The sequence below is a fragment of the Triplophysa rosa genome, linkage group LG25, assembly GCF_024868665.1.
Source record: "Triplophysa rosa linkage group LG25, Trosa_1v2, whole genome shotgun sequence".
Lineage (NCBI taxonomy): Eukaryota > Metazoa > Chordata > Actinopteri > Cypriniformes > Nemacheilidae > Triplophysa > Triplophysa rosa.
Genome location: NC_079914.1, coordinates 15,098,914 through 15,124,665, shown reverse-complemented (window position 1 = coordinate 15,124,665; position 25,752 = coordinate 15,098,914). Strand labels below are relative to the sequence as shown.

General features: G+C 36.1%; 1 protein-coding gene across 1 annotated transcript in view; it reads left to right on the top strand.

Annotated features, from left to right (window-relative positions):
* The window catches only part of LOC130548468 (uncharacterized), a 59,369-nt gene extending 38,536 nt beyond the window's left edge, over window positions 1-20,833 (top strand). Inside the window, exons 2-10 of the mRNA XM_057325257.1 lie at window positions 9,313-9,365; window positions 9,628-9,681; window positions 9,987-10,042; window positions 10,197-11,816; window positions 15,314-15,415; window positions 15,590-15,895; window positions 16,093-16,413; window positions 17,562-17,696; window positions 18,607-20,833. Of these exons, the coding sequence (XP_057181240.1) occupies window positions 15,343-15,415; window positions 15,590-15,895; window positions 16,093-16,413; window positions 17,562-17,659 (798 nt within the window). The 5' untranslated portion in view covers window positions 9,313-9,365; window positions 9,628-9,681; window positions 9,987-10,042; window positions 10,197-11,816; window positions 15,314-15,342 and the 3' untranslated portion in view covers window positions 17,660-17,696; window positions 18,607-20,833. The remainder of the gene's footprint in view (window positions 1-9,312; window positions 9,366-9,627; window positions 9,682-9,986; window positions 10,043-10,196; window positions 11,817-15,313; window positions 15,416-15,589; window positions 15,896-16,092; window positions 16,414-17,561; window positions 17,697-18,606) is intronic.
* The last annotated feature ends 4,919 nt before the right edge of the window (window positions 20,834-25,752 follow it).

The window sequence follows — 25,752 nt, the reverse complement described above, 5'->3', positions numbered from 1 at the left end:
AAAGTTGCTAGGAGGTCATAAAGATGCAAATTAGCTGTTGAGTGGACAAAGAACCTCTTCTCTGTTCAACTCTGATTGGTCGATTCAAACTCAGGTGGGCATGCCCTCTCATGAAGTTAAATATCGAGCCTGCTCTGAAAATGAAACTTGGCCTTTTGCTCTATACCTGCCCTCATCAGAAACTGGTTCGTGGCATCTCTTCGGAGACTGCCTTTTGCCCCACTGGGGGTAAAGAAGGAACAATGGACTTCTGCTGCCTCGCACATCTTGATGAGCCACGCGGCTGGTCACTAGGCCTGGAACTTTCCAGCTGGTCTGCATTCTGAAACCTTTTGAACAATTCCATCTCTACATGCGCATACGGATATTGGTCCAGCACAGAGCTCGCAAGTATCCGATTCTATATATAGAATAGCTGCGTTAAGTTTGTACCTCTTTGTTAAAGATGATTTTTATTGGCGTTCAGAAATTGCTGCCATGCTCTCTCTCTCTTCTCACTCTTTCTCTCTCCGTGCTCCCTAGCGTGTTTGTGTTTCATGTATTGTTTGTGTTTATGCGATCGTCATTATTTTTACCATGTAGAGTATAGTTTAATAAACAACCATATATATTCACCTGTGAGGGGTTTTCTGTGTTCGGCTCATATACCTGGTCACTTAAACTGTGTTTGATTTACACTACCTTTGCTCTAAATCCTGTTTGGTAAAGTCACGTTACTTATGGCCATGAGATAATGTAAAGTATATAATATCATTGATGCCTTCGCTGGACGAATGCATACAAGTATTGTTATGCTTTATATTACTAATCAGAGACTGTAAAATATGTATATTTAATAACGATTATTATACGTATTTTCCTTTGAGCTAAACTAATTCCTTGACTGAAATTGATGTTTTAAATAACTCATTTCATGGATGTGATCTTGATAGATCTGGTGGAGAACCATATTTGGTGAGCTTAGCTAATCATTATTTTAACATGCAGCTAAAACTGCTACAGACAGCTGTTCATCAAATATGACTCCAAGGTTCCTGGGATTGACCAGCTTCTTCGCTTGGTGTATGTTGATGTACAAAAATATTACAGGTAAATGTAAGTATATTGTTGTCATGGTCCTGCCGCCTCGTTCATGATTTTCCAGTCTAGTGGCAGGATCGTGACAGATCCCTTGTGTTTAATGTGAGAAAGCCATGGCATTGTTTACTATTGGCATGCCATGTGCTTTCTCATGTCTCGTCTTTGGCCCCGCCCCTCTCATTCCCTGTATAGCTTTCCTGCTGTGTCCCATTACCCACACCTGTCCCTTGTTAATTATCCTTTGTTTGTCTCCCTTTAAAATGCCCTCCTGTTTGCTGTCCTGTGTTCGTTCGTTGTACTTGTACCTTTGTGCTTATGCCCTTGCTTTGTCCGCTTGTCATCCTAGCCTGTGTATTGTCAAGTAAGTCTTAGTAGTGTTTAGTTATAGTTTATGTCAAGTGTTTCCCAGTTTAGTCCAGTTTTAGTCAGTCTATGTTCAGTCGTGTTTGAGTTGTTTGCTGTTCTCTTGAGTTACCCCATCGTGGGTTTTTGTTTTGTGTTTTTGTTTCTTTGTATTTAAATAAATCTGTGTTAACCCCTTCAGTGCTGCCTGCATCTGGGTTCTTCCTCCCAATTCTTCACAATTGTGTTACGTATGTTTTCAAAATTGTAATAAACAATTACAGATATCATTCCACCCCCACGGTTCTATATAGTATAGTTTTTTCAATGCTAATTTCCATTAGATGATGATTCAACTTTATTGTCATTACACATGTACAAGGCAACGAAATGTAGTTTAGGTCTAACCAGAAGTGCAATAAGCAAGTGCAGGATATACAGTTGTGCATAAATACATAAATACAGGATAAAGCAAAATTATGAAGAATTTACAAGTGGGAATGTACTATGACCATTATATACAGATGGCTATTTACTGAAAACAGAAATTTACTGATGGATATGTACAATATAAATTAGACTATGCAGAACAGTAGTGCAATGAATATAAAGTGTGCATAAATTATGGACAGCAGCTATTAAGTTAAAGTAAACAGTGCAGTAGATGAGTTATTGCAGTATTCAGTACATAGTACTGGAGTGCAGATGATGCGGTATATGTGTAATAATCCAAATGCAAATAACATTAGTTTATACCCTATAAAATCTACAAATGTCTATGGGGATTTGCTTTTTTTTTTTTTAAGTCATTTCATTTTTACAACTGTTGACCATTTCATAACTTATCTTTCACTGCATTGTTCAGTTACCTGGATTACCTGACAGAAGCTGGACAAATCAAAAGAACAAACACTGAAGGGACCACTAATGCCACTCCATTAGTGGAGATGTGTGAAAATTGAGTGTTTTGTTTCACCCAATACAAGCACATAATCTCGCAGAGTTGACTTGGTGATGAATAAATGCGATTGCAAAATGTTCCAATATGGATGTGTGTGCAAATACATAATTTTCTCACAGACCATTGGAGAGAAACAAGGACTTCAGTAATTCAAGATCTCAGGGCAGTAGCAGCAAGAAAAAGTGAATCACACTTCACAGATGATGAAAATGATCATTTTGATGGAAGTGTAGGGATTTGTAAGTCGTAAAGGGACAAACTTCTGCATATGTACTGCAAATAGCTATGGGGAGGTATGTGTACTGTTACTGTATGTATATTAGTTCACAACATTCTTTTCACAACGTCTCGTGAGAACATATTAGATGATTCACACTGCTTTAAGTCCAGTGAGAAAAAAAGGTATACTGCAAGACATGCTCACAGATCTTCATGAGTGGAGAAAAAAAATCATGAAGATAAGGAAGTGTGCAGTTTTAGTACAGAGAGCACATTCATTAGTTTTTTTCCTCAGTTTAGCAAAATGTCAAGAAAAAGAAATAAGACTGCAAAAATAAAAAAATTGCAGTCACTATAACTTAAACCCTATTCGCACGGGATTAGAATTATCTGTAAATACAGGATAGATAACCTTAGCCATATTCACATGCAACTTTACGTGGGTTTAGAGGCCGTCAAGACAGCAGTCTATAATTTATAATTACAATGATATCAGGAAAACGAGATGCCTAGTGAGTTTTGAGGAGATATACAATAAAGTGTTATGCTTCCAGTTCATATTTCTAATTTATACATTATAATTGTGGTGGCATTTTATGTATTGTTTCTATCTTTAAATGTATCTCTTCTGCTTTTCTTTAACCTGTTTTATGTAGGTGTGTAAATACATAATGAAATTGTTGTTTGCAAGAGGCAGACTAAATGAATAAAACATTCTAAAGGCCTCTAATTGTGTCACCTTATGAATTTGTTTTGTTGTAGCGTTTAAAAAACATAAATGTCATTTGAATGTATTGGTAGTGTTTTATGAGGTGTACTTTCTGTGAATGTAAAGAAAGGGGTATAATACTGTACATTCACCATGAGTTTAAAAAGAATGATACAGTACTTGACTTATAAGTGGACTTAATTCTTTAAAAGGAGACTGTTTGCAAGAGCGTCATCGTCATCCTCCTCCTCAGCTGGACACAAGTCACCCTCAGGTACATTTATGTAACCGAGATAATAAAATCGCTAAAAGTTTTTCTCTGTACAGTAACTATGCAGCAATGTTTTCATTTAGCACGTTAATTTCTCACAACCCAATAATCTGTAACATGTCTTTATTGGATGTTATAATGCAAGTTGTTCGTTCCTTTTTAAGAAAATAATCTTACAGTCCATAAAATAATACCTGACAGAAAGTATAAAGCACACAATGAACGAGCTAAGTAAAGACAGAATTGCTACTGTACAGGAATACAACTTTTAGCGATTTTCTTTATTATCTGAATTACATTCATTTACCTGAGGGTGAGGAGGACGCTTGGATCCACACCGCGCATGATTTACTAACTTCAAATACCAATTACTAATATACTAACTAAATAAGAAAGTAGTTTTAAGTACAAACAATAAAGATAACAGCATGCAGATCGTTCTCTAAGATTCGTTGCACTGTACTGTCTTCAGTATCGACTTCCTTGTCAGGGAGCGATCAATCAAAAACTCACTAGCCAATCAGCGTAAAGCGGCCATAAGTCCTGCCTACACATGAGATTTGTGCCAGAAAGGCGAAAGAAAAATTGAGAAGCGTAAACGAAAACTCGGAAAGCGCAAATGAAAAATCTAGCGGCGAATTCAAAACTATTATTTGCAAAAACGAAACTTAGAAAATTGTTAAGAAATCATGTCACATTCTTGCAACTGAGTTTATTGTTTTCATTATCAAAGTGTTTTTTTTCTTTCTCATTGTATATTTTTGTTCGTTTTTTAAAAGTTTGCGTTCATTCTTATTGGCACAAAAGGAATCCCATACAAGCCAGCCCTCACGGTGGTTTTCTGTGCGCGCATATATGACAGATTGCGGTAGGAGCGCGGGAAGACAAATTTCAAAATAAAAGCGGTTTCGCAGACTATCATTTGCTAGTGTTTTCCCGGTTGCAAATGATGTTGCTAGTGCAATGAGAGACTATGTTAAAGGGTTGCTATGCAGTTTCTATGATGTTCTGGGTGATTTCTAGGCCGTTGATGAGGTATTTTGGTGGTTGTAAGAGTGTTGCTATGCAGTTTGTGTGGCGTTCTCTGTGTGGTGGCTAGGTCGTTGCTAAGGCATTCTGGTGGTTGGTTTTGGCCTAGTGGGGAAGTTGTGGCCTGGTGGTTAGAGAGTCAGACTCGTAACCAAAAAGTCATGGCTGTCCTCTGCTCCGGGTGTGTGTGTTCATGACTCACACGATAGGTTGAATGCAGAGGTCACATTTCGGTTATGGCTGACCATGAAATAACTAAAAAGAACTGACAAATAGATAACTTTTAATACACAATATCAGGACTGTCTGATGTGATGTTTTAAATACCCCCCCAAATGTCCCATATAAGCTGTTTTTTTCTATATGTTCAGATAGCTGATAAAACGAAACTACCTGTTTTGTGAAAATGATTTTCACAAATCATGACTGTCATAGTACGAATATGATATTTGTACTATGACTGTCATAGTACGAATATGATATGAATATGATATTTCACATCATATTCATAGTACACCATCTCATATTGTCCATCATACAATATGATGACAGTCTGATGTGGTGTTTTTAAGTAAAAGTCCCCTGAATATCCTATAGAAAAAAAGAGTGTATATATGTTCAGATAGGTGTTAAAAGGAAACTACATGTTTTGTGAAAGTGATTTCACCTCAGAATCATAGTACACCATCTCATATTGTCCATCATACAAAATCAGGACAGTCTGATGTGGTGTTTTTAAATAAAAGTCCCCTGAAGATCCTAAATACAGTGTTTTTTTATATGTTCAGATAGCTGATAAAAGGAAACTACCTGTTTTGTGAAAATGATTTCACGTCATATTCATAGTACACCATCTCATATTGTCCATCATACAATATCAGGACAGTCTGATGTGGTGTTTTTAAGTAAAAGTCCCCTGAATATCCTAAATACAGTGTTTTTTTCTATATGTTCAGATAGCTGTTAAAGGGAAACTACCTGTTTTGTGAAAGTGATTTCACCTCATATTCATAGTACACCATCTCAGATTGTCCATAATACAATATCAGGACAGTCTGATTTGGTGTTTTTAAGTAAAAGTCACCTGAATATCCTATATACACTGTTTTTATATATATATGTTCAGATAGGTGTTAAAAGGAAACTACATGTTTTGTGAAAATGATTTCACGTCATATTCATAGTACACCATCTCATATTGTCCAGGACTTTTACTTAAAAACACCACATCAGACTGTCCTGATATTGTATGATGGACAATCTGAGATGGTGTACTATGGATATGAGGTGAAATCACTTTCACAAAACAGGTAGTTTCCTTTTAACACCTATCTGAACATATAGAAAAAAACAGTGTCTATAGGATATTCAGGGGACTTTTACTTAAAAACACCACATCAGACAGTCCTGATATTGTATGATGGACAATATGAGATGGTATACTATGATTCTGAGGTGAAATTACTTTCACAAAACAGGTAGTTTCCTTTTAACACCTATCTGAACATATAGAAAAAAACAGTGTACATAGGATATTCGGGGGACTTTTACTTAAAAACACCACATCAGACTGTCCTGATATTGTATGATGGACAATATGAGATGGTATACTATGATTCTGAGGTGAAATTACTTTCACAAACAGGTAGTTTCCTTTTAACACCTATCTGAACATATAGAAAAAAAACAGTGTATATAGGATATTCAGGGGACTTTTACTTAAAAACACCACATCAGACTGTCCTGATATTGTATGATGGACAATCTGAGATGGTGTACTATGAATATGAGGTGAAATCACTTTCACAAAACAGGTAGTTTCCTTTTAACACCTATCTGAACATATAGAAAAAAACAGTGTATATAGGATATTCAGGGGACTTTTACTTAAAAACACCACATCAGACTGTCCTGATATTGTATGATGGACAATCTGAGATGGTGTACTATGAATATGAGGTGAAATCACTTTCACAAAACAGGTAGTTTCCTTTTAACACCTATCTGAACATATAAAAAAACACTGTATTTAGGATATTCAGGGGACTTTTATTTAAAAACACCACATCAGACTGTCCTGATATTGTATGATGGACAATCTGAGATGGTGTACTATGAATATGAGGTGAAATCACTTTCACAAAACAGGTAGTTTCCTTTTAACACCTATCTGAACATATAAAAAAACACTGTATTTAGGATATTCAGGGGACTTTTATTTAAAAACACCACATCAGACTGTCCTGATATTGTATGATGGACAATCTGAGATGGTGTACTATGAATATGAGGTGAAATCACTTTCACAAAACAGGTAGTTTCCTTTTAACACCTATCTGAACATATAAAAAAAAACAGTATTTAGGATATTCAGGGGACTTTTATTTAAAAACACCACATCAGACTGTCCTGATATTGTATGATGGACAATCTGAGATGGTGTACTATGAATATGAGGTGAAATCACTTTCACAAAACAGGTAGTTTCCTTTTAACACCTATCTGAACATATAAAAAAACACTGTATTTAGGATATTCAGGGGACTTTTATTTAAAAACACCACATCAGACTGTCCTGATATTGTATGATGGACAATCTGAGATGGTGTACTATGAATATGAGGTGAAATCACTTTCACAAAACAGGTAGTTTCCTTTTAACACCTATCTGAACATATAAAAAAACACTGTATTTAGGATATTCAGGGGACTTTTATTTAAAAACACCACATCAGACTGTCCTGATATTGTATGATGGACAATCTGAGATGGTGTACTATGAATATGAGGTGAAATCACTTTCACAAAACAGGTAGTTTCCTTTTAACACCTATCTGAACATATAAAAAAACACTGTATTTAGGATATTCAGGGGACTTTTATTTAAAAACACCACATCAGACTGTCCTGATATTGTATGATGGACAATCTGAGATGGTGTACTATGAATATGAGGTGAAATCACTTTCACAAAACAGGTAGTTTCCTTTTAACACCTATCTGAACATATAAAAAAACACTGTATTTAGGATATTCAGGGGACTTTTATTTAAAAACACCACATCAGACTGTCCTGATATTGTATGATGGACAATCTGAGATGGTGTACTATGAATATGAGGTGAAATCACTTTCACAAAACAGGTAGTTTCCTTTTAACACCTATCTGAACATATAAAAAAACACTGTATTTAGGATATTCAGGGGACTTTTATTTAAAAACACCACATCAGACTGTCCTGATATTGTATGATGGACAATCTGAGATGGTGTACTATGAATATGAGGTGAAATCACTTTCACAAAACAGGTAGTTTCCTTTTAACACCTATCTGAACATATAAAAAAACACTGTATTTAGGATATTCAGGGGACTTTTATTTAAAAACACCACATCAGACTGTCCTGATATTGTATGATGGACAATCTGAGATGGTGTACTATGAATATGAGGTGAAATCACTTTCACAAAACAGGTAGTTTCCTTTTAACACCTATCTGAACATATAAAAAAACACTGTATTTAGGATATTCAGGGGACTTTTATTTAAAAACACCACATCAGACTGTCCTGATATTGTACGATGGACAATCTGAGATGGTATACTATGAATATGAGGTGAAATCACTTTCACAAAATAGGTAGTTTTTTTTTAACACCTATCTGAACATATAGGAAAAAACAGTGTATATAGGATATTCAGGGGACTTTTACTTAAAAACACCACATCAGACTGTCCTGATATTGTGTATTAAAAGTTATCTATTTGTCAGTTATTTTTAGTTATTTCATGGTCAGTTATGGCCTGAGTCTGACTCTCTAACCACCAGGCCACAACTTCCCCACTAGGCCAAAACCAACCACCAGAATGCCTTAGCAACGACCTAGCAACCACACAGAGAACGCCACACAAACCTCATAGCAACACTCTTACAACCACCAAAATACCTCATCAACGGCCTAGAAATCACCCAGAACATCATAGAAACTACATAGCAACCGTTTAACATAATCTCTCATTGCACTAGCAACATCACTCGCCATCGGAAAAACACTAGCAAATGATAGTGTGCGAAACCGCTTTTATTTTGAAATTTGTCCTCCCGCGCTCCTACCGCAATCTGTCATATATGCGCGCACAGAAAACCACCGTGAGGGCTGGCTTGACAGTCATTTTCAAAGTGGAGGCTGGCCTGACCGCAGTAATAAACAGCCAGTTGAAACTAAACAAAGGGTCATAAAATTGACGGACTGTTTTTCTTATATTCACTGTAAAGTCAAGCTTCTAAGCTTTAAAATGACACTCATTTTGTGTTTGTCAAGGAAGTGGTTATGAAGTATCTAACGTTAACATGATAGGTTTGATAAGATTAATATTAAGTAACGTTAAGCAACAAGGCCACGCTGATTTGTGAATATATCACGTCTGCTTGTTGTTTTTGGGCACATATCTAATTATAAAGCAGAGCCTATAACCATGGGAATTTAAACAAAGTAAAATAATTGTCTTCTCTGATTTGTTTTAGTGTCGATTGCCATCTGATGTTTTTAAGTGAAGAATCTAAAAGTCATCCTGCATTTCTGATTTGACATGTTCTTAAAACATACTGTTTAGTTAATGAAAACTGAATGCATATTAATTCACAAAGACTTTTGCAATAAAACTAACTACTATTCATGTTTCTTCTTTTTCTCTGAAGCTACATACACCCCAAAGGCTCTTTTCAGAGCCATACCCAATGTCTTTGTCCTTGTAAGTATATTTTGACTTGCGGTCAAACACTTTCTCAGTATGTAGGTTTAGATTACATAAAGCTACATTGCCAGCAAGTCAGACTCATCAATATCTTAATAAAGGCATTAAAGGGATAGTTCTTTTAAAATGCAACCTTGCAACCTGCACCTTATTTGCTATGTTCATATGCCTCAATAATGATTATTATTCTTTCTATATTTGCAATATCTCACTTATATTGAAACATGTTTCATTTTCTCCCTTCTGCTTGTGTCAACAGCAGCTACACACACCCCAAATGCTCTTAGCCATATTACCCAGAGTCTTTGGCTTTGTAAGTACCTTTTGATTAACCTCAATAACAATAAAAGACGTAGAAGAAGTGAACGATTATTTGACGGTTTTGTAACGGTTTTTGTCACGGATTTATTAACGTATGTAATAAATGTAACCCCTTTTGCTGTCTGCAAACAGATCATTTGCATCCTAAGATATTTTTAACTGCCAGGCACATTCTTGGATTTATTTGAGATATATTCATATTAACATTATTCTCAACATTTGGTCAGGACTGTACTGTAATATTGTGCAATGTCAACAATTGTGAGTAACATTAATATTCTTTTTTTAATTTATTAGATTTTGCATTGTCCGCCACTGCCTCCAGAGTTTTTTTCCTGGCATCTCGTTTCGAGGTTGGTAATTTTTTAGACAAAGAATTGCTGGTAAATAAAACCTAAAATATAGAGTTTCAAGTGTGTATTAACAAAATAATTGGAGAACAAGATGCATCATAAATTATTTTATATTGCTATTGTTACCCTCTTTTTTGTCTTTTCATTCTTACAGCTGCAGTAATGAAATGGAGTAAAGATGCAACAGAGGAGATAAGAAAACATACTTCGGACCATCTTAAGCATGCACCATCAAGAAATGGAGGGGAGACACATAATGAATATTAAAAAGCCATATAGATTTTTGTTTATGATTTGTTTTTATGTTACCTTTTAAAAGGCAAATTTATACCCACTAATTATTATATACGTACACACACGCTGTCACACCCGTCAGCTGGAGTGTCCTTGTGCTTCACCAAAGGGCACATCCCACATCATAGCACACTACATTGCCCATAATCCTTTGCTAGACTCAAACATGTTCACCTGTTTCCCATTAGCCTTGCCAACTCCACTGCCCTGTGCAGTTCAGCTCCAACCCTATTTAAAAACACCTGTCTGTTATTTTTCTAGTAATTATGATTATCTTGATTAGCTGGCTCAGGTTTGTTTGGGTTGGAACTGAACTCTGCAGGACAGAAGATCTCCAGGAGAAGGATTGGGCACCCCTGGTCTAGTTAAACCCCTTGTTTTCATTCATTGTTGGCGAAGTCTTGTTTAGTGTTAACACTGTATTTCTGAGTATTGTTGCCTGTTGGATTATCATGTAATACCTTGGATTGTATTTTTTTTGTCTTTTGAACCTCTGCTGCCTGACATTTGAACTTTCTATAGACGTCCTATGGACATCAATATTGGACGTCCAGAAGATGTCAGAAAAACTTTCATTCTGGCTCCTCAGGGGGCGTATTTTCAACATTCGACAAAGACGTTGAAAAGACGTACTTTTGCTCAGTGGGATGTACAGTTTTGTTGGGTTCCTGCGCATATGTTGGCGTGAAGGGCAATGAGAAGGCAGATGAGATTGCAAAGAGAGCGTTGAAATTAAATGAGAATGAAATCATGAAAGTTACATTTGGAAAAGGCGAGGCCAAATCATGAATAAATAGGCAGTGAGGGATTTGTGGCAGAAGAAGTGGGACACAGATAACAAAGGAAGACACTAATATAACATACAAGAGTCAATCACGGTGAAAACACAAAGGGAAGTGTAGAAAAGAGGACGTGGTTCTTGCAAGGTTAAGACTTGGACATACAGGATTAAAGTCAACTTTGTATTTAATGACAAAATGCGATTCTGATAAAAATGACGGTTGTAATGTAGCAGAAAATGTAGAGCATGTCATTTTGTGGTGCAATAAATATAATGCAGAGAGGATCGTTTTACGTGACAAGATGTATGAATTAAAACAAGGATAGAATTTGGAAGGGATTTTAGGAAGGAATGAGGGACTGTTGTAAGGCTCTATTTCGTTTTCTAAGAAATACAGGATTACATCAGAAAATATAGGTAGGGTATAATTTAAAAAGGAAAGGAAATAAAGAGGAAGAAGGAAAGAAAAGAAAAGAAGGAAAAGTGAAGGAAGAAATGAAAGAAAAGAAGAAAAATAGAAACATATAAAGCTTATTATTATTATTTATATTTATAATTTTGTTTTTAATAAAGAATCTAAAACCCTGATGTTACACACTCCTGTACAGTAGGTGGCGGTATGCACCTATAAATGCTGGTGGGCTTTCGTTTACAGACATGCCGGGGCGGTGTATGCACGTGTGCGTGCTTGATTAAAACGTAAGTTATGCGTTTACATTTCAAATGCTTTAAGTAAATGTTGTGTATTATTGCCAGTCGATTAACGTTACTGATTGTAGGGTCCGTGTACCTTCGGATAATTCATTTATTCGTTTTTGTTTTCAAAACAGAAAAACGAATAAACCGTTCATTTTTGACATATCCACCGTATACGAGACTAATTTTTGGGTTGTTTTCCTCAATATTTCTTTAAGTGCATCAAATTAATATACAACAAAACGAAACATCAAGTATTTTTCTCAACATAGAGCATTTTAGTCCACCGGAAGTTCAGCTGCACTGCAGCCTCTGGCGACGAGTGGTGGTAGCACAAGACCACTCTCTGAATTATACATATGTTGGTGTGTGCCACTAAATCCGTAAACAACCATACAGACACATAGGTAGACATTTCTGTGCAATGTAGAAGTATACACGCAGTTAATGAAATAAAGAATGGACCTATATGGACGCGCATGCGTCAATGCTCGTGGCAGCGATGTATCTGACAGCGGGGGAGGTTACCATAGCCACCGTTAAAATGGATAGTGAGAGAGGCGCGTCTTGCACTTGAATGTGTTCAAAAATTGCACTTAGTTTGCACTTTGTATGTAGAACTGTTTTGTCTTTTATATTTTATGCTGTATGTAGAAAGACATACATGATGCTATGTTTATAAAAATAAGATGAGTTAATAAAAAACCTGTACTTTTCATTGCACGTTACATTCTATTACAAAAACTCAAACAAAAAATGTAATGGGTTTCCTTGTAAGTACCATTATGAACCTTTGGGTTTTTATGCATTAAAACCAAAACTAAATTCCTATTATAACTAATAAATCCATTACATTTTCTATTGTGTTTTGGGTAGGGTTCTATTGTTTTTTTATTCTTAATAAAATGTAGTGAGTGGTGTGTATGAGACATTACATGTTGATCAAGCAGACTGTATATTATAAAAACTATTTCTTCACTTTACTTCTTCTTTTATCATGGGTCACTATGACCGGTTAACCTTTACATTCGCATACCTGAATATGATTGAATGAATAGCTTTTATTGTCATTGCAGGCAAAGCAAACAACGAAATTCTTAGAGCACCGGTAACACAAAACATAAATAAATATTTGTAATATAATACGACAAAAATGCCCTCTGGCCGGCGCTTCAGAGCACCAAACACCAGGACTTCCAGACACAGAAGCAGCTTCTACAGATAACTGCTCCTTAAGAGCAATATTCCACTTCCACTACTCCTATAGTGTGCACTGTAGTGCCTTATTATATGTACATTTCATTTATACATGTATATAACATTACCTCTACTTACTACATGATCCATTTGCACAAGTGTACATACAATCTGTTAATATGTATATTCTACTATATACTACCCTGTACAATGTCTCTTATATGTTATTATCCCACATTTTCTGTACAATAGTCTTTTATTTTATATATGCATATTTTAGAATCTTTTACACTGTAAATCTTATTATATTTGTATTGTCATTCTGTTGAATGTCTGTAGCTTCCAACATCAAAGAAAATTCCTTGTGTGTGAAAGCACACTTGGCAATAAATCTCTTCTGATTCTGAAAAAAGTGCAAAAAATTGGAAAAACAGCATTTTGACTAATCACTGTAAAATGAGCAACAAGGTAATAGACCAGATAAGGGAGATCTTAAAGTGCAGTGAGATAGCAGAGTCACATTTGAACATTTACTGTAGATAACTGTTTAGGATATGTATTGTCCTGGGATAGAAACTGTCTCTAAATCGGCTAGTGTGTGTTTTGGCTGATCTGTAACGCCTGCCAGATGGAAACAGTTCAAACAGACCCTGACCAGAGTGAGAGCAGTCTCTGGTGATTCTCATTCCTAACAAACCTTTATTTTAGACACTCACTTTGCTTATTTGTACAATCTCTTAGTAGTTATAACTTTTTACCAAACTCAGCTAGCCTATAATGTAATATGCAATGATAAGGACAGGTTTTGATTAACTCAGCTTATTTTTGTAAACAGCTATCATACATGTAGAGTTGTATAGAAATGTTTAGTCTTTTATGTTTAACATTTTCATGAACTTAACATTTGACAACTTTCACATTTTTAGTGCAAACAAAGGTGCAAAATTGTTTCAGACGTGCAAAACGAGCTGCTCTCACTATGAATTTAAATGGGGGCTATGTTAAACCTCCCTTGCTGTCAGCTTTGCAAGCTTGTATGCGCCCGCGCACGCACACACACATTCTTTATTTTATCAGAATCAGTCGCAGTTTTAAGTGTTTTAACTGTTCACTTCCAGTTCACGCTTTAACTTGTCAATTTCATGCTTATGCGGAAACTGGCAACATTCTGTTATCAGAATCAGAAAGAGCTTTATTGCCAAGTATGTTTGCACATACAAGGGATTTGTTTTGGTGACAGGAGCATCCAGAACACAGAAACTGCAACAACAGTACACAGAGACCATAACACAATAGAATACAGTACACAGATGACTTAAATAAGGGCCTATGGGTATAAAAAATTTAAGAAATACAATTCAATAAACATAAGATAAAGCTATAGAGAGTGTAAAGCTATGCGTGTATGTAAATATGTACAAGTAAAAAATAAAAATAGACTATTATAGTACAAGGTATGTGCTATATACAGCAGAATGAATGAAATATAATTTACATGAAAAGTTGTATAAAAATAGATAGTGTATTATCTGGAGGATATAATTATTAATTGCACGTAAAACACCGTTTCATTAACTGCGTGTATACTTCTACATTGCACAGAAATGTCTACCTATGTGTCTGTATGGTTGTTTACGGATTTAGTGGCACACACCAACATATGTATAATTCAGAGAGTGGTCTTGTGCTACCACCACTCGTCGCCAGAGGCTGCAGTGCAGCTGAACTTCCGGTGGACTAAAATGCTCTATGTTGAGAAAAATACTTGATGTTTCGTTTTGGTTTTGTTGTATATTAATTTGATGCACTTAAAGAAATATTGAGGAAAACAACCCAAAAATTAGTCTCGTATACGGTGGAATATGTCAAAAATGAACGGTTTATTCGTTTTTCTGTTTTGAAAACAAAAACGAATAAATGAATTATCCGAAGGTGCACGGACCTTGTAGCAATCATATTATTGTAACTTTAAATGTATGTCCATTACATGTCGAGTATTGTAGCGGGCCCATATGCTAACTCGCTGTCGCATTTTCTGTAGTGACATTAAGGTGTGTGTGCGCGTGCGTGTGTGTGCGCGCGTGTGTGTGTGATATTTATACCCTTATGTTTAAATACAAACCGGAGTATAAGCTGATGCCAGCTGTAGCATACAGCAGTTAGATTTGTCAACATTCAGCAACTCGGTTTGTTATTACTTATTGTAAACGACATATTTCCTTGTATCATTGTAATACTTTATCATGTTTGTTTATATTGTTTATAATAGATAACTTAATAATGTATTTGGTTTTTTTCTGTAGACCACACACATCAATCAATTGTCTCACGCATGCAGTCTTGTTTACTGATCATCTTTACTAATAACATGAAGACGATCTATTTACTCTTTATTACCATCAACGGTAAGTTGAATTAGCAACGATTATACAGCACTCACTTTCCTACAAACCGAGTAAACTACATCAGACTTCAATGTAGACTGTAGCAGAAAACATTTACTGGTCAAGATGAAAGATCTCAACTGAATCTTTTACAGACACACAGTGTTTGATCTCTCACCGCTTCTGTGTCTGCAGGTGTGTTTGGTGATGAGACTGAGAGAGTGTCAGTGAATGATGGAGATTCTGTGACTCTACACACTCATTTTACTGAACTAAAGGGAGTTGATCCGATAGTGTGGAGGTTTAATGGCTCTCGCATAGCTAGAATCAACAAAGCAGTCAACAGTGATCCAGTTTATGACCCTGATGAGAGATTTACTGACAGACTGAAGATGAACCCTCAGACTGGAGATCTCACCATCACAGACATCACATCTGAACTCACTGGACTTTATCAACTAGAGATCGATGGAAAGAACCATCCAAAGTCATTCAGTGTCAGTGAGTATCACAAGCTTTACTTTAATAATCATTTTATGTACATAATCATTCAACATCCTGAACAATTACAGTGTAAAATTGAGGCTTCTTTGAGTGTTTGTGTATCTGTATTGATTCAGTGTTGACCGCTTGTGTCTGACTCACATGACACTGTTTTACTAACTCTTTCTCTTTTCCTCTTTCTGGTTGTTCTGCAGGTTTGTCTCCTGAAGTGAAGATAGTGAAAGAGAGAGATTCTGTCACTCTACACATTGATGTTACTGATGAACAGAGAAATGACCAGATACACTGGAAGATCAAACACAACAATTCTCCTGTAGCTGAAATCATTATAGTGAATGGAAAGATCTCAACACATTTGATTGATGAGAGATTCAGAGACAGACTGAAGCTGGATGATCAGACTGGATCTCTCACCATCACACACATGAAGAATGAAGACTCTGGACCGTATGAAGCAGACGTCACCATCGGACACACACACACTATACACAAGACATTCAGTGTCACTGACTCAGGTGAGGAGATCTCTTCAGTATAATTAAAGTCTTTTCAGAACAGTTTTCTCTGAAATCATTATGTCAAAAACATTGTCCAATAAATCCGTCAGAGGAATATTAACGGTGTAGTCAGTCAGTATTTGTTTTACTGGCTCGTCATCATCTCAGTGCTGTTTAACACAAATACATGAAGTTTGTTAACTGCTTCACATTAAAAGCTCTTTACAGTCCTGGGGCCTGTTTCAGAAAGGAGGTTTAGTGAAAACTATGTTTGTTAAGCCTGAAATGAGGGAAACTCTGGGTTTTCCGTTTCACAATGCGATGCATGTCAAACCCGAGAAAGCGGGGTAAGTCATGCCCATTTCTCAGTAGGGCTGTCACGATTATTAAATAATCGTCTCATCGCGATTGTTTGACCTCATCTCGATGGTTTCAGATCATTGCAATTATTGCACATCTCTATAGAAGACACAAGAGGGAGCTGCAGTGCCTGCATGTTGCATATTTTAGTGCATATATTGTAACCTAAGTATGATAATACCGGTAAAATTTACCAACAATCACTGAAAAAAACTTTAAAGCATATACCATAAAAAACCTGTAGTTCATTAACATAGAAGTAAAATGTTATTTTAGTCTTGCAAGTGAGAAAAAACAGACTAGAAGCTTTTCTATGACTGATAGCATTTTAATGGTGGTTCAATTCCCCCTACTGCAAGACCCCTATTTGGACGTGCCTGCTTAAACTATACATTTAAGATAATGAACTTGCGTGCGTAAAAGACATGAAATGTGAATCGTCCCTAATTCTTATCACTAGAGGACCAATTGGGAGTAAGGATATAAACCGTTGGTGCGTGTGTTGTGGCCATTTCAGACCAACTACATTAAACCTCAGGAGTGACAAAGTTAGCCAACAGCAATGTGAAAGACTGACAGAATGACAAGGTACATCCCCCATGTAAACTTGCTCTGAGTTAATGAAACTAACCCAGAACAGCTGTAATGGAACCTTAAACTCAGTTTCCTGTTTCGGGGTTTGTTGACCCAGAGGTCGGGGTTAATCTTAATTTGTTGAACTTCCTTTCTGACTGGAATAAATCCCAGGTCTATGATTAGACTGACAGATTCAGTTGAACTAATGATGTGTCTCTCTGTCGTTACAGCTGGAGGCGTGTCTTCAGTGTCTTCAGGTGTTGTAGCAGGATCATGTGTTGGTGGTCTGCTGGTTATCGCTGCTGTTATTGTTGCTGGTGTGTTCTAACATCATCACAGATCGTCTAGAACAAGCACACAAGAGGGTAAGGATCATATAGAGTTGATACAGCAGCAGGAATATCATCCTCTTTATTCTGCAAAATGAATGATTGAATTTAAAAAGGTGTACATTATTCTGCTTTTAACCCACAAGAAAAAAACGGCCTCGCCAACAGTTAAAAAAGTTCCCGATTGTCCATGTACTTTAAACGTAAAGGGACCTGGCAACACTGCGCACAGCGTCTAACATCTCACTTCAAACTTAGTCTCTGGATGGATGTATAACTCACTATAGTTAGTATTTTCACATTTGCAAAGAAAACGAATAACACAGCGTTCTTTATAGCGTTCTTTGTTACAAAATAATACACGAGCCCTGTAGCGTGTCTCCTTTCCCTTAATAATGTGCGTGACATCGCCATGGATAAAACATGTTCTTGTGGTGAGTTTTGTGTTTTTCAATATTTGACACAAACATTAGATAATCAAGACATACGCAGCACTGCGCATTTGCACAAGGTTTTTTCAAATCTGATTGAGAAAATACTCTGATTCAAGCGTTTACATGCTTAACTTTTTCCTCCTGATCGGATTGCTTTCGGTCTACACCACCCCTTTCAATCCGATCGAACTTTCAGTCATATCGACCTCAATCGGATTGAGTAAGGTGTTTACATGAAGGCTTTTCAGTCCGATTGAGCCATCAATCCAATTGCAATTGAATTATTTTCTTGCGTGTAAACCTGGCTGTTGAATATGACCCTGAGGATTACAAGCATCTTAATCCACAACTCACGCATTGTCTCAGAACATCCTGCATTTACATGTATGCCTTTTGCAGATGCGGTACTCTACAAATTGAGCAGCTGCAGAACAATATGTGCATAAATATTTTTGGAAATGTTTGTCAATTTTTATTGATTTCATTATTTGATCTTTTTTTGTGTCTTACAGGTTCCAACAGGTGAAGTGAGTTAGAGGAACAAGCGATAAATGAGAAATCTGTTGGCAGCAGTGATGCGTCTTCAGTCTGACGCTAGGATGCTGTTCAGATGCTCAGCAAGCTCACCCTCCATCTGCCACAGCGGCAGGGATCACACCAGCCCCCACCTAGGTTACAAACATTTCAGTAGAAATTTCCATTGTTCTCAGTACCAAAGAAGTACAGTAGAGCAGGCTATTTGAACAAGTACACAGTAGGAAAGTTTTAAAGGTGTCGTGGCTTTTTAAAAAATGTTATACTGTTATCTAAGGTCAACTCTTATGAAATATGGAGGTTTTTACATTCAGAAACATCCAAATAAATAAGCAATAGGCTATTTTTGAGGCCGGCTCGAGAAACGCTCGGTTTTTATGGGCGGGCCGCATTGAAGACTTGGAAGTAAACGCCCACTGCTATGATTGGATAACAGTACTGGTGGACACGCACTGGAGGTTACACATAATCAGGACATATCAAGCGATCTCGAACAAAGCAATAGTGACGCATAGTACAAATATCTTTTACTCACACAATATTGCTGCGCCATTCCTGTCAGATCCAATATTGATGGCACTGCATTGCTTTTTAATCTCAGTCTCTCTGCAAATCCAGCGTTTACCTGTGCCTTGTTTACAAAGAAACCGGTGAAATGAAGCAAACAAGTTAAAATTGATTTCTTATTCACGACACCTTTAAAAGTACGCAAACTGAAAGCATTAACAGTCGAGGAGGAGAAATAGATTTGTATTTGTACATTTATATTTGAATTCCTTTGAATACTTGAACTGCCTTACACTATGCAGTCTCTTTGAATGTTGCATAACCACAACAGCATTATATAGCATGACAAGAACATGAAGGAAACATGCATTAATTAGGAAAATGTATGTAAGAAAATATGAATATGTCGTGGAAAACAACACGTGTGTGTTAATTTATAGACATTCCATGCTTGAAGTGTGGGGCTTTGCGCAGCGATCGTAGACAGACCTTCATCTCAAACACGGGGGGAAAGCCCTGGGAAGATCAATAATACCAGAATGACAATCTGAGTTGAGAAACATGTTGTTTCTGGTGTTTGTCTATTTAAATGTAAATGAGCTGCTAGTCTCCGCCCCCTTTCCAGCAGAACACTCTGGGCTCTGAGACTGTAATGACAAAACCAGAAAGAAGGGTCACATAAAGCAAAAGAAAAACACTGCGCCTTGCCTTTAATCGCCCAACACATTGCTTTATTTTAATGAAAGTACTCATGACAAATGGGTGTTTACAAACCATATACGTTGCTTCCTTTAAGTCATATCATGGCTGTGATTAGGTCAGAGGCCAAAAGACTTGAATGTAATATCACAGTCATGTTGGTGCTGGTATTACTAGGCCACAGTGCTGCCTTTGACACCTTGTGAATCTGTTAATGATTGTATGTTGTCAGGTACAGTTGTGTGTTTTTTTAATAGACTGTGCCATTGACTGACTGAAACCTGGTCGGTCTCGAAGCTTGAAACCTTCCAATGACTCATTTGCCATGTAATGAAAATTGAAACTGCTGGGTGACACCGTTTCAGACCATAACAAACTGACTGTTTTCTCTTTACAGCTTTTCTAAACTGGCGGACTTGCCAGAAACCTTACTAAAAACAAAAATGCCAAGTATTGAGCACTTTCGCATTTGACTGCACACCGACTGCACTTAATCCAAAAGGGAATTCAGAAAATTAAGCTAGCTGCCCCGATGTTATTTCATATAACAGATGTTTTCATAACGTCCACAACGCGGAATAATAACTTTATTTACAAAAAATAGGCCAGTTCAATAGATTACATACACTGCTACCTAGATAATCAATAACGGTTTTTGTGTGATATTTAAAAAAACGGTCCTATAATAATTGGTGTCAAAGTGTTATTAACATTCCAGCAAGTATGAAGCATTTCGAGCCATCTGTTTATATTTTTGTAAGCTTTTTTTGTGCATCTCATGGTAGATAAATGAAATGCACTTTATGAAATTCCATGTTTAAAGTCATCTGCACATTGTACAAATGTAAATGGTTATTATTTAAAGTGTGTTTTAATAAAGTGCATTTTAACTAATATAATTTGGCTGTGATTGTGTGTTTTCTTATATTCGAGTATATCAGAGCGTTACCCGTTCCAAGACATTTGTAGGCCTTTAGGAAAACTTTAAGTAACATTATTGCAGGGTTATTTGAACTTATTCGTATTAGCTATTACGACAAGCTTCACTCAGAAACTTTGGCTTTTTTTTATTTCATAGCTTCTTATATAACTTGATTGTTTTCATTGGTTTGTTATTTTAAAATTATTTTAATTTTGTCATTAACATACAAATGGAGTTCTTCGTCTTAACAAAAACTACAAATGAAACCTTTCAATGTAATGTTAAAAGTTCAGGTGTATGTGAAAGTGTTTTATCGACTTAATCTGACACATTTAAATTCTCCATACTTCAAACACGCATAGATTTTAGTTTTTAAGCATTGTTATTGTAAATGTAGACTTATTACAGACAGTATATTTACTGTTGATGTATAACGTGGAATTGTACTTTAAAGCATGTTTTGACTTTTTATTTTGAAGTTTTATTTTTGCCTTTTTAATGTATTGGGCTATGAACTCTAACTCAAGTGTCTGTCTGACTTTATTTTTAATGTTTTAATTTTTAATGTTTTTAACCCCCGGAGCAGCTTTTATCTAGATTAGAGATCTCACACTGAAACTGAACCAATCAGCTGTGAGCAAATTTACATAAAGTGAAGCAACTCATTCACAGTGTGTGTTACAATGGCTAGTTCTTCCTCATAATGTGTAGTAAAATAAACAATACTAAAATAAAAATATATAAGCTATAAGAAATAAATCAACTACCATGCTTACTATGGTTAAAATCTGATTTGGCTTTGTATTTAGCCTATTACCAATATATCGAGCCATCTGTTTGTACTGTATTTTTGTGAGCTCCTGTTTGTAAGAGCTACACATCAGAAAAATATCTGCCTATACACATTTTAATATACAAAAAAAGGAAAAAGCAGTAAGCAATCTATCGTGGGTATTTTAACCAAATATTTACATCTGAACTATCAACTTTAAAGTCGTAGGTAAGGTTGTAAAGTAAGGTTCATATTTGCATGGAATTGCATATGTTAACATTTTTAGAGCATCACTAAATGAAACAAATTGTTAAAATGAAAAAAAAAGTATATATATTACCTTCTGCCACAATTTCTATATTAAAAGACATTTTAATTTATTTTAATTTCCATCTATGAGGAATGTGTCCCATTATGGATGTGACAATCTTAGCTGAGTATGAAAGCTCGTGCACTAAAAATAAAACAAATGCTTTAAAAACTTGAAGAGAGACCTCACATGGGTACCACTAAACGTTGATATCTGTGCTGTTAAAACCATTGGCAAAAACGTATTGTTTCATGTTAAGGTTGACATTTTCAGTATTACCCAAATGTATATTTTAAAAAAGGTTTTCAATAAAAGCCTTGCTGAAAGCCACAGTGCAGTTTAATGTTAATAAGACATTTTACAAAAAACATTCTCATTCTTAGTGTTTTTAAACTAATATATCATTTGGCTGTGATTATGTGTTTTGTTATGAGTAGTTTTAACCAGTTAAAGGAATTTGTATAGAAAAATTAACATTATTGCAGACTTATTTCAACCTCTTAATTGCTATACAAAGTTCAGAAACGTTTGTTAGTTTAGTTATTTGATGGCGTCTTATATGTTTTTGTCATTGGTTTGTTATTTTAAATTAGCCTATTATTATTATTACTATTTTATGTTATTTTAATATGCAAATAGAGTTCAAACATGCATAGATTTTAGTTTAAGCATTAAGTTATTGTAAATGTAAACGTATTATAGACAGTATATTTAATATTGATGTGTAACATCAAACTCGTGCATTAATAAATTTGAGCAGTATTTTTGCTTTTTTAATGTAGTTCATGCTATGAAGTCTAACTCAAGTATCTGTATAACTTTGTTTTCAATGTTTCAAAATGTTTAATGTTTAAAGTTAATTGATATTTGATAATAGTGAGCAAGAATAAGCTATTTCAATTGCTTCGATTCCTCCACATCCCTCATAGTCTTTTCCTTGCATCCTTCCCTCACATCCTACAGGGAAGAAAACAAGGATGCACAAATAAGAATTGAGAAACATTGCTGTAACAGATCAATATACTGTGTTATATATACAGTCATGGCCAAAATTGTTGGCACCCCTGAAATTTTTCCAGAAAATCAAGTATTTCTCACAGAAAAGTATTGCATTAACACATGTTTTGCTATACACATGTTTATTCCCTTTGTGTGTATTGGAACAAAACAAAAAAATGGAGGGAAAAAAGCAAATTTGACATAATATCACACAAAACTCCAAAAATGGGCTGGACAAAATTATTGGCACCCTTAACTTAATATTTGGTTGCACACCCTTTGGAAAAAATAACTGCAATCAATCGCTTCCTATAACCATCAATAAACTTCTTACACCTCTCACCCGGAATTTTGGACCACTCTTCCTTTGCAAACTGCTCCAGGTCTCTCATATTGGAAGGGCGCCTTTTCCCAACAGCAATTTTAAGATCTCTCCACAGGTGTTCAATGGGATTTAGATCTGGACTCATTGCTGGCCACTTCAGAACTCTCCAGCGCTTTGTTGCCATCCATTTCTGGGTGCTTTTTGAAGTATGTTTGGGGTCATTGTCCTGCTGGAAGACCCACGATCTCGGACGCAAACCCAGCTTTCTGACACTGGGCCCTACATTGCGACCCAAAATCCTTTGGTAATCCTCAGATTTCATGATGCCTTGCACACAGTCAAGGCACCCAGTGCCAGAGGCAGCAAAACAACCCCAAAACATCTTTGAACCTCCACCATATTTGACTGTAGGTACTGTGTTCTTTTCTTTGTAGGCCTCATTCCGTTTTCGGTAAACAGTAGAATGATGTGCTTTACCAAAAAGCTCTATCTTGGTCTCATCTGTCCACAAGACGTTTTCCCAGAAGGATTTTGGCTTACTCAAGTACATTTTGGCAAACTGTAGTCTTGCTTTTTTATGTCTCTGTGTCAGCAGTGGGGTCCTCCTGGGTCTCCTGCCATAGCGTTTCATTTCATTTAAATGTCGACGGATAGTTCGCGCTGACACTAATGCACCCTGAGCCTGCAGGACAGCTTGAATTTCTTTGGAACTTGTTTGGGGCTGCTTATCCACCATCCGGACTATCCTGCGTTGCAACCTTTCATCAATTTTTCTCTTCCGTCCACGTCCAGGGAGATTAGCTACAGTGCCATGGGTTGCAAACTTCTTGATAATGTTGCGCACTGTGGACAAAGGAACATCTAGATCTCTGGAGATGGACTTGTAACCTTGAGATTGTTGATATTTTTCCACAATTTTGGTTCTCAGGTCCTCACACAGTTCTCTTCTCCTCTTTCTGTTGTCCATGCTTAGTGTGGCACACACAGACACACAATGCAAAGACTAAGTCAACTTCTCTCCTTTTTATCTGCTTTCAGGTGTGATTTTTATATTGCCCACACTTGCCCCAGGTGAGTTTAAAGGAGCATCACATGCTTGAAACAATCTTATTTATCCACAATTTTGAAAGGGTGCCAATAATTTTGTCCAGCCCATTTTTGCAGTTTTGTGTGACATTATGACAAATTTGCCTTTTTCCTCCTTTTTTTTGTTTTGTTCCAATACACACAAAGGGAATAAACATGTGTATAGCAAAACATATGTTAATGCAATACTTTTCTGTGAGAAATACTTGATTTTCTGGAAAAATTTCAGGGGTGCCAACAATTTTGGCCATGACTGTATTTGATAACTGCTGTGTTTGTACATATGGCCACTAAGAGGCGCTATAAAGACATTCATGTCCATCAAAAGGTGCTGCAATTTCTCATTGGCCTAAACCTATATGTTGAATCCGTCATTCTTTTGGCAAAACCTTAAACAAGTTTAGTTTGCAAATCTCATACCCTTTATTTTGCAAAACTAAACACAATCTCACTTAAAGATATTTGGAACTGTGATACACTTGCAAAATGGTCAACACAGTCGGCAAAAGTTTAAAAATAAAAGGAGGAAGAGGATGAGGAAGAGCATCCAGCACGCGACCCCAAGGCCTGTAGCGTAGCTTAGTATTCATTATTGAACTTGTGATTACTAGTGTTGTTTTTGGCGGCCTGTTTTAATTTTAGTTTTAGTCTAGTCTTTGTGTCAAGCTGTCATTTTAGTTTTTATTAGTTTTAGTCACGTTCATGCTATTTTTAGTCTAGTCAAGTTTCAGTCGACTAAAAGACTGAGCATTTTAGTCAGAATTACCCATGACTATTTTCGTCTTTTTTCAGTCAACGAAAACTGATGACATTTACTCTAGTTTTAGTCAATGAAAATTGTATTTTAGTCTCTTTTTAGTAATGAAATTCTATTTAACCCAGTCAATATAGTATAGTTTACTATAGTAAAACTTGAACTTTTTGTGTTTTTAAACTTTACTATAGTATACAGTGTTTATCAATTTACTACAAGGGCACTACAATGTTCAATAGCAAATACTATAGTTCAATAAAGTATTTTTTGTGTGAGTGTTCAATTTAACGGGACTTTTATTTTGACGGGTCTTCGTGAAGACGCTTGTTTGCCGATAGCTTCACTCAAACAGTAAAACGCTCGTAAAATAAACTCTCAGAGCAACTCTGGAGATGAAGTTCATGTGTTCATATCCTCATACAGTGCAGACGCAGATAAATCCTCGACCATCACTCGTGTTGTGTTAAACTGTGCACATAATTCACTCAGAACGCCAGATGACATTTAAATAACAGGATATTTACTGGCTGTGCGTACGAGATTTTGTGAATGTAGTTTGAAGATTTGGCCTTGCGTTTAAGGTTTTGAGAAAACGAGCCATGGTTTCAAGAAAAGTGTTTTAGCAATTGTGCAAAACTGTAATTTTAGCGAATCTGTTCGTTTGGATGACTCGCTCCTAAACGGTTCACCTGATTCGTTGATTAATTTAACTCAAGTGAAATAAACATGTAACATTCTGCTGTTAAATTA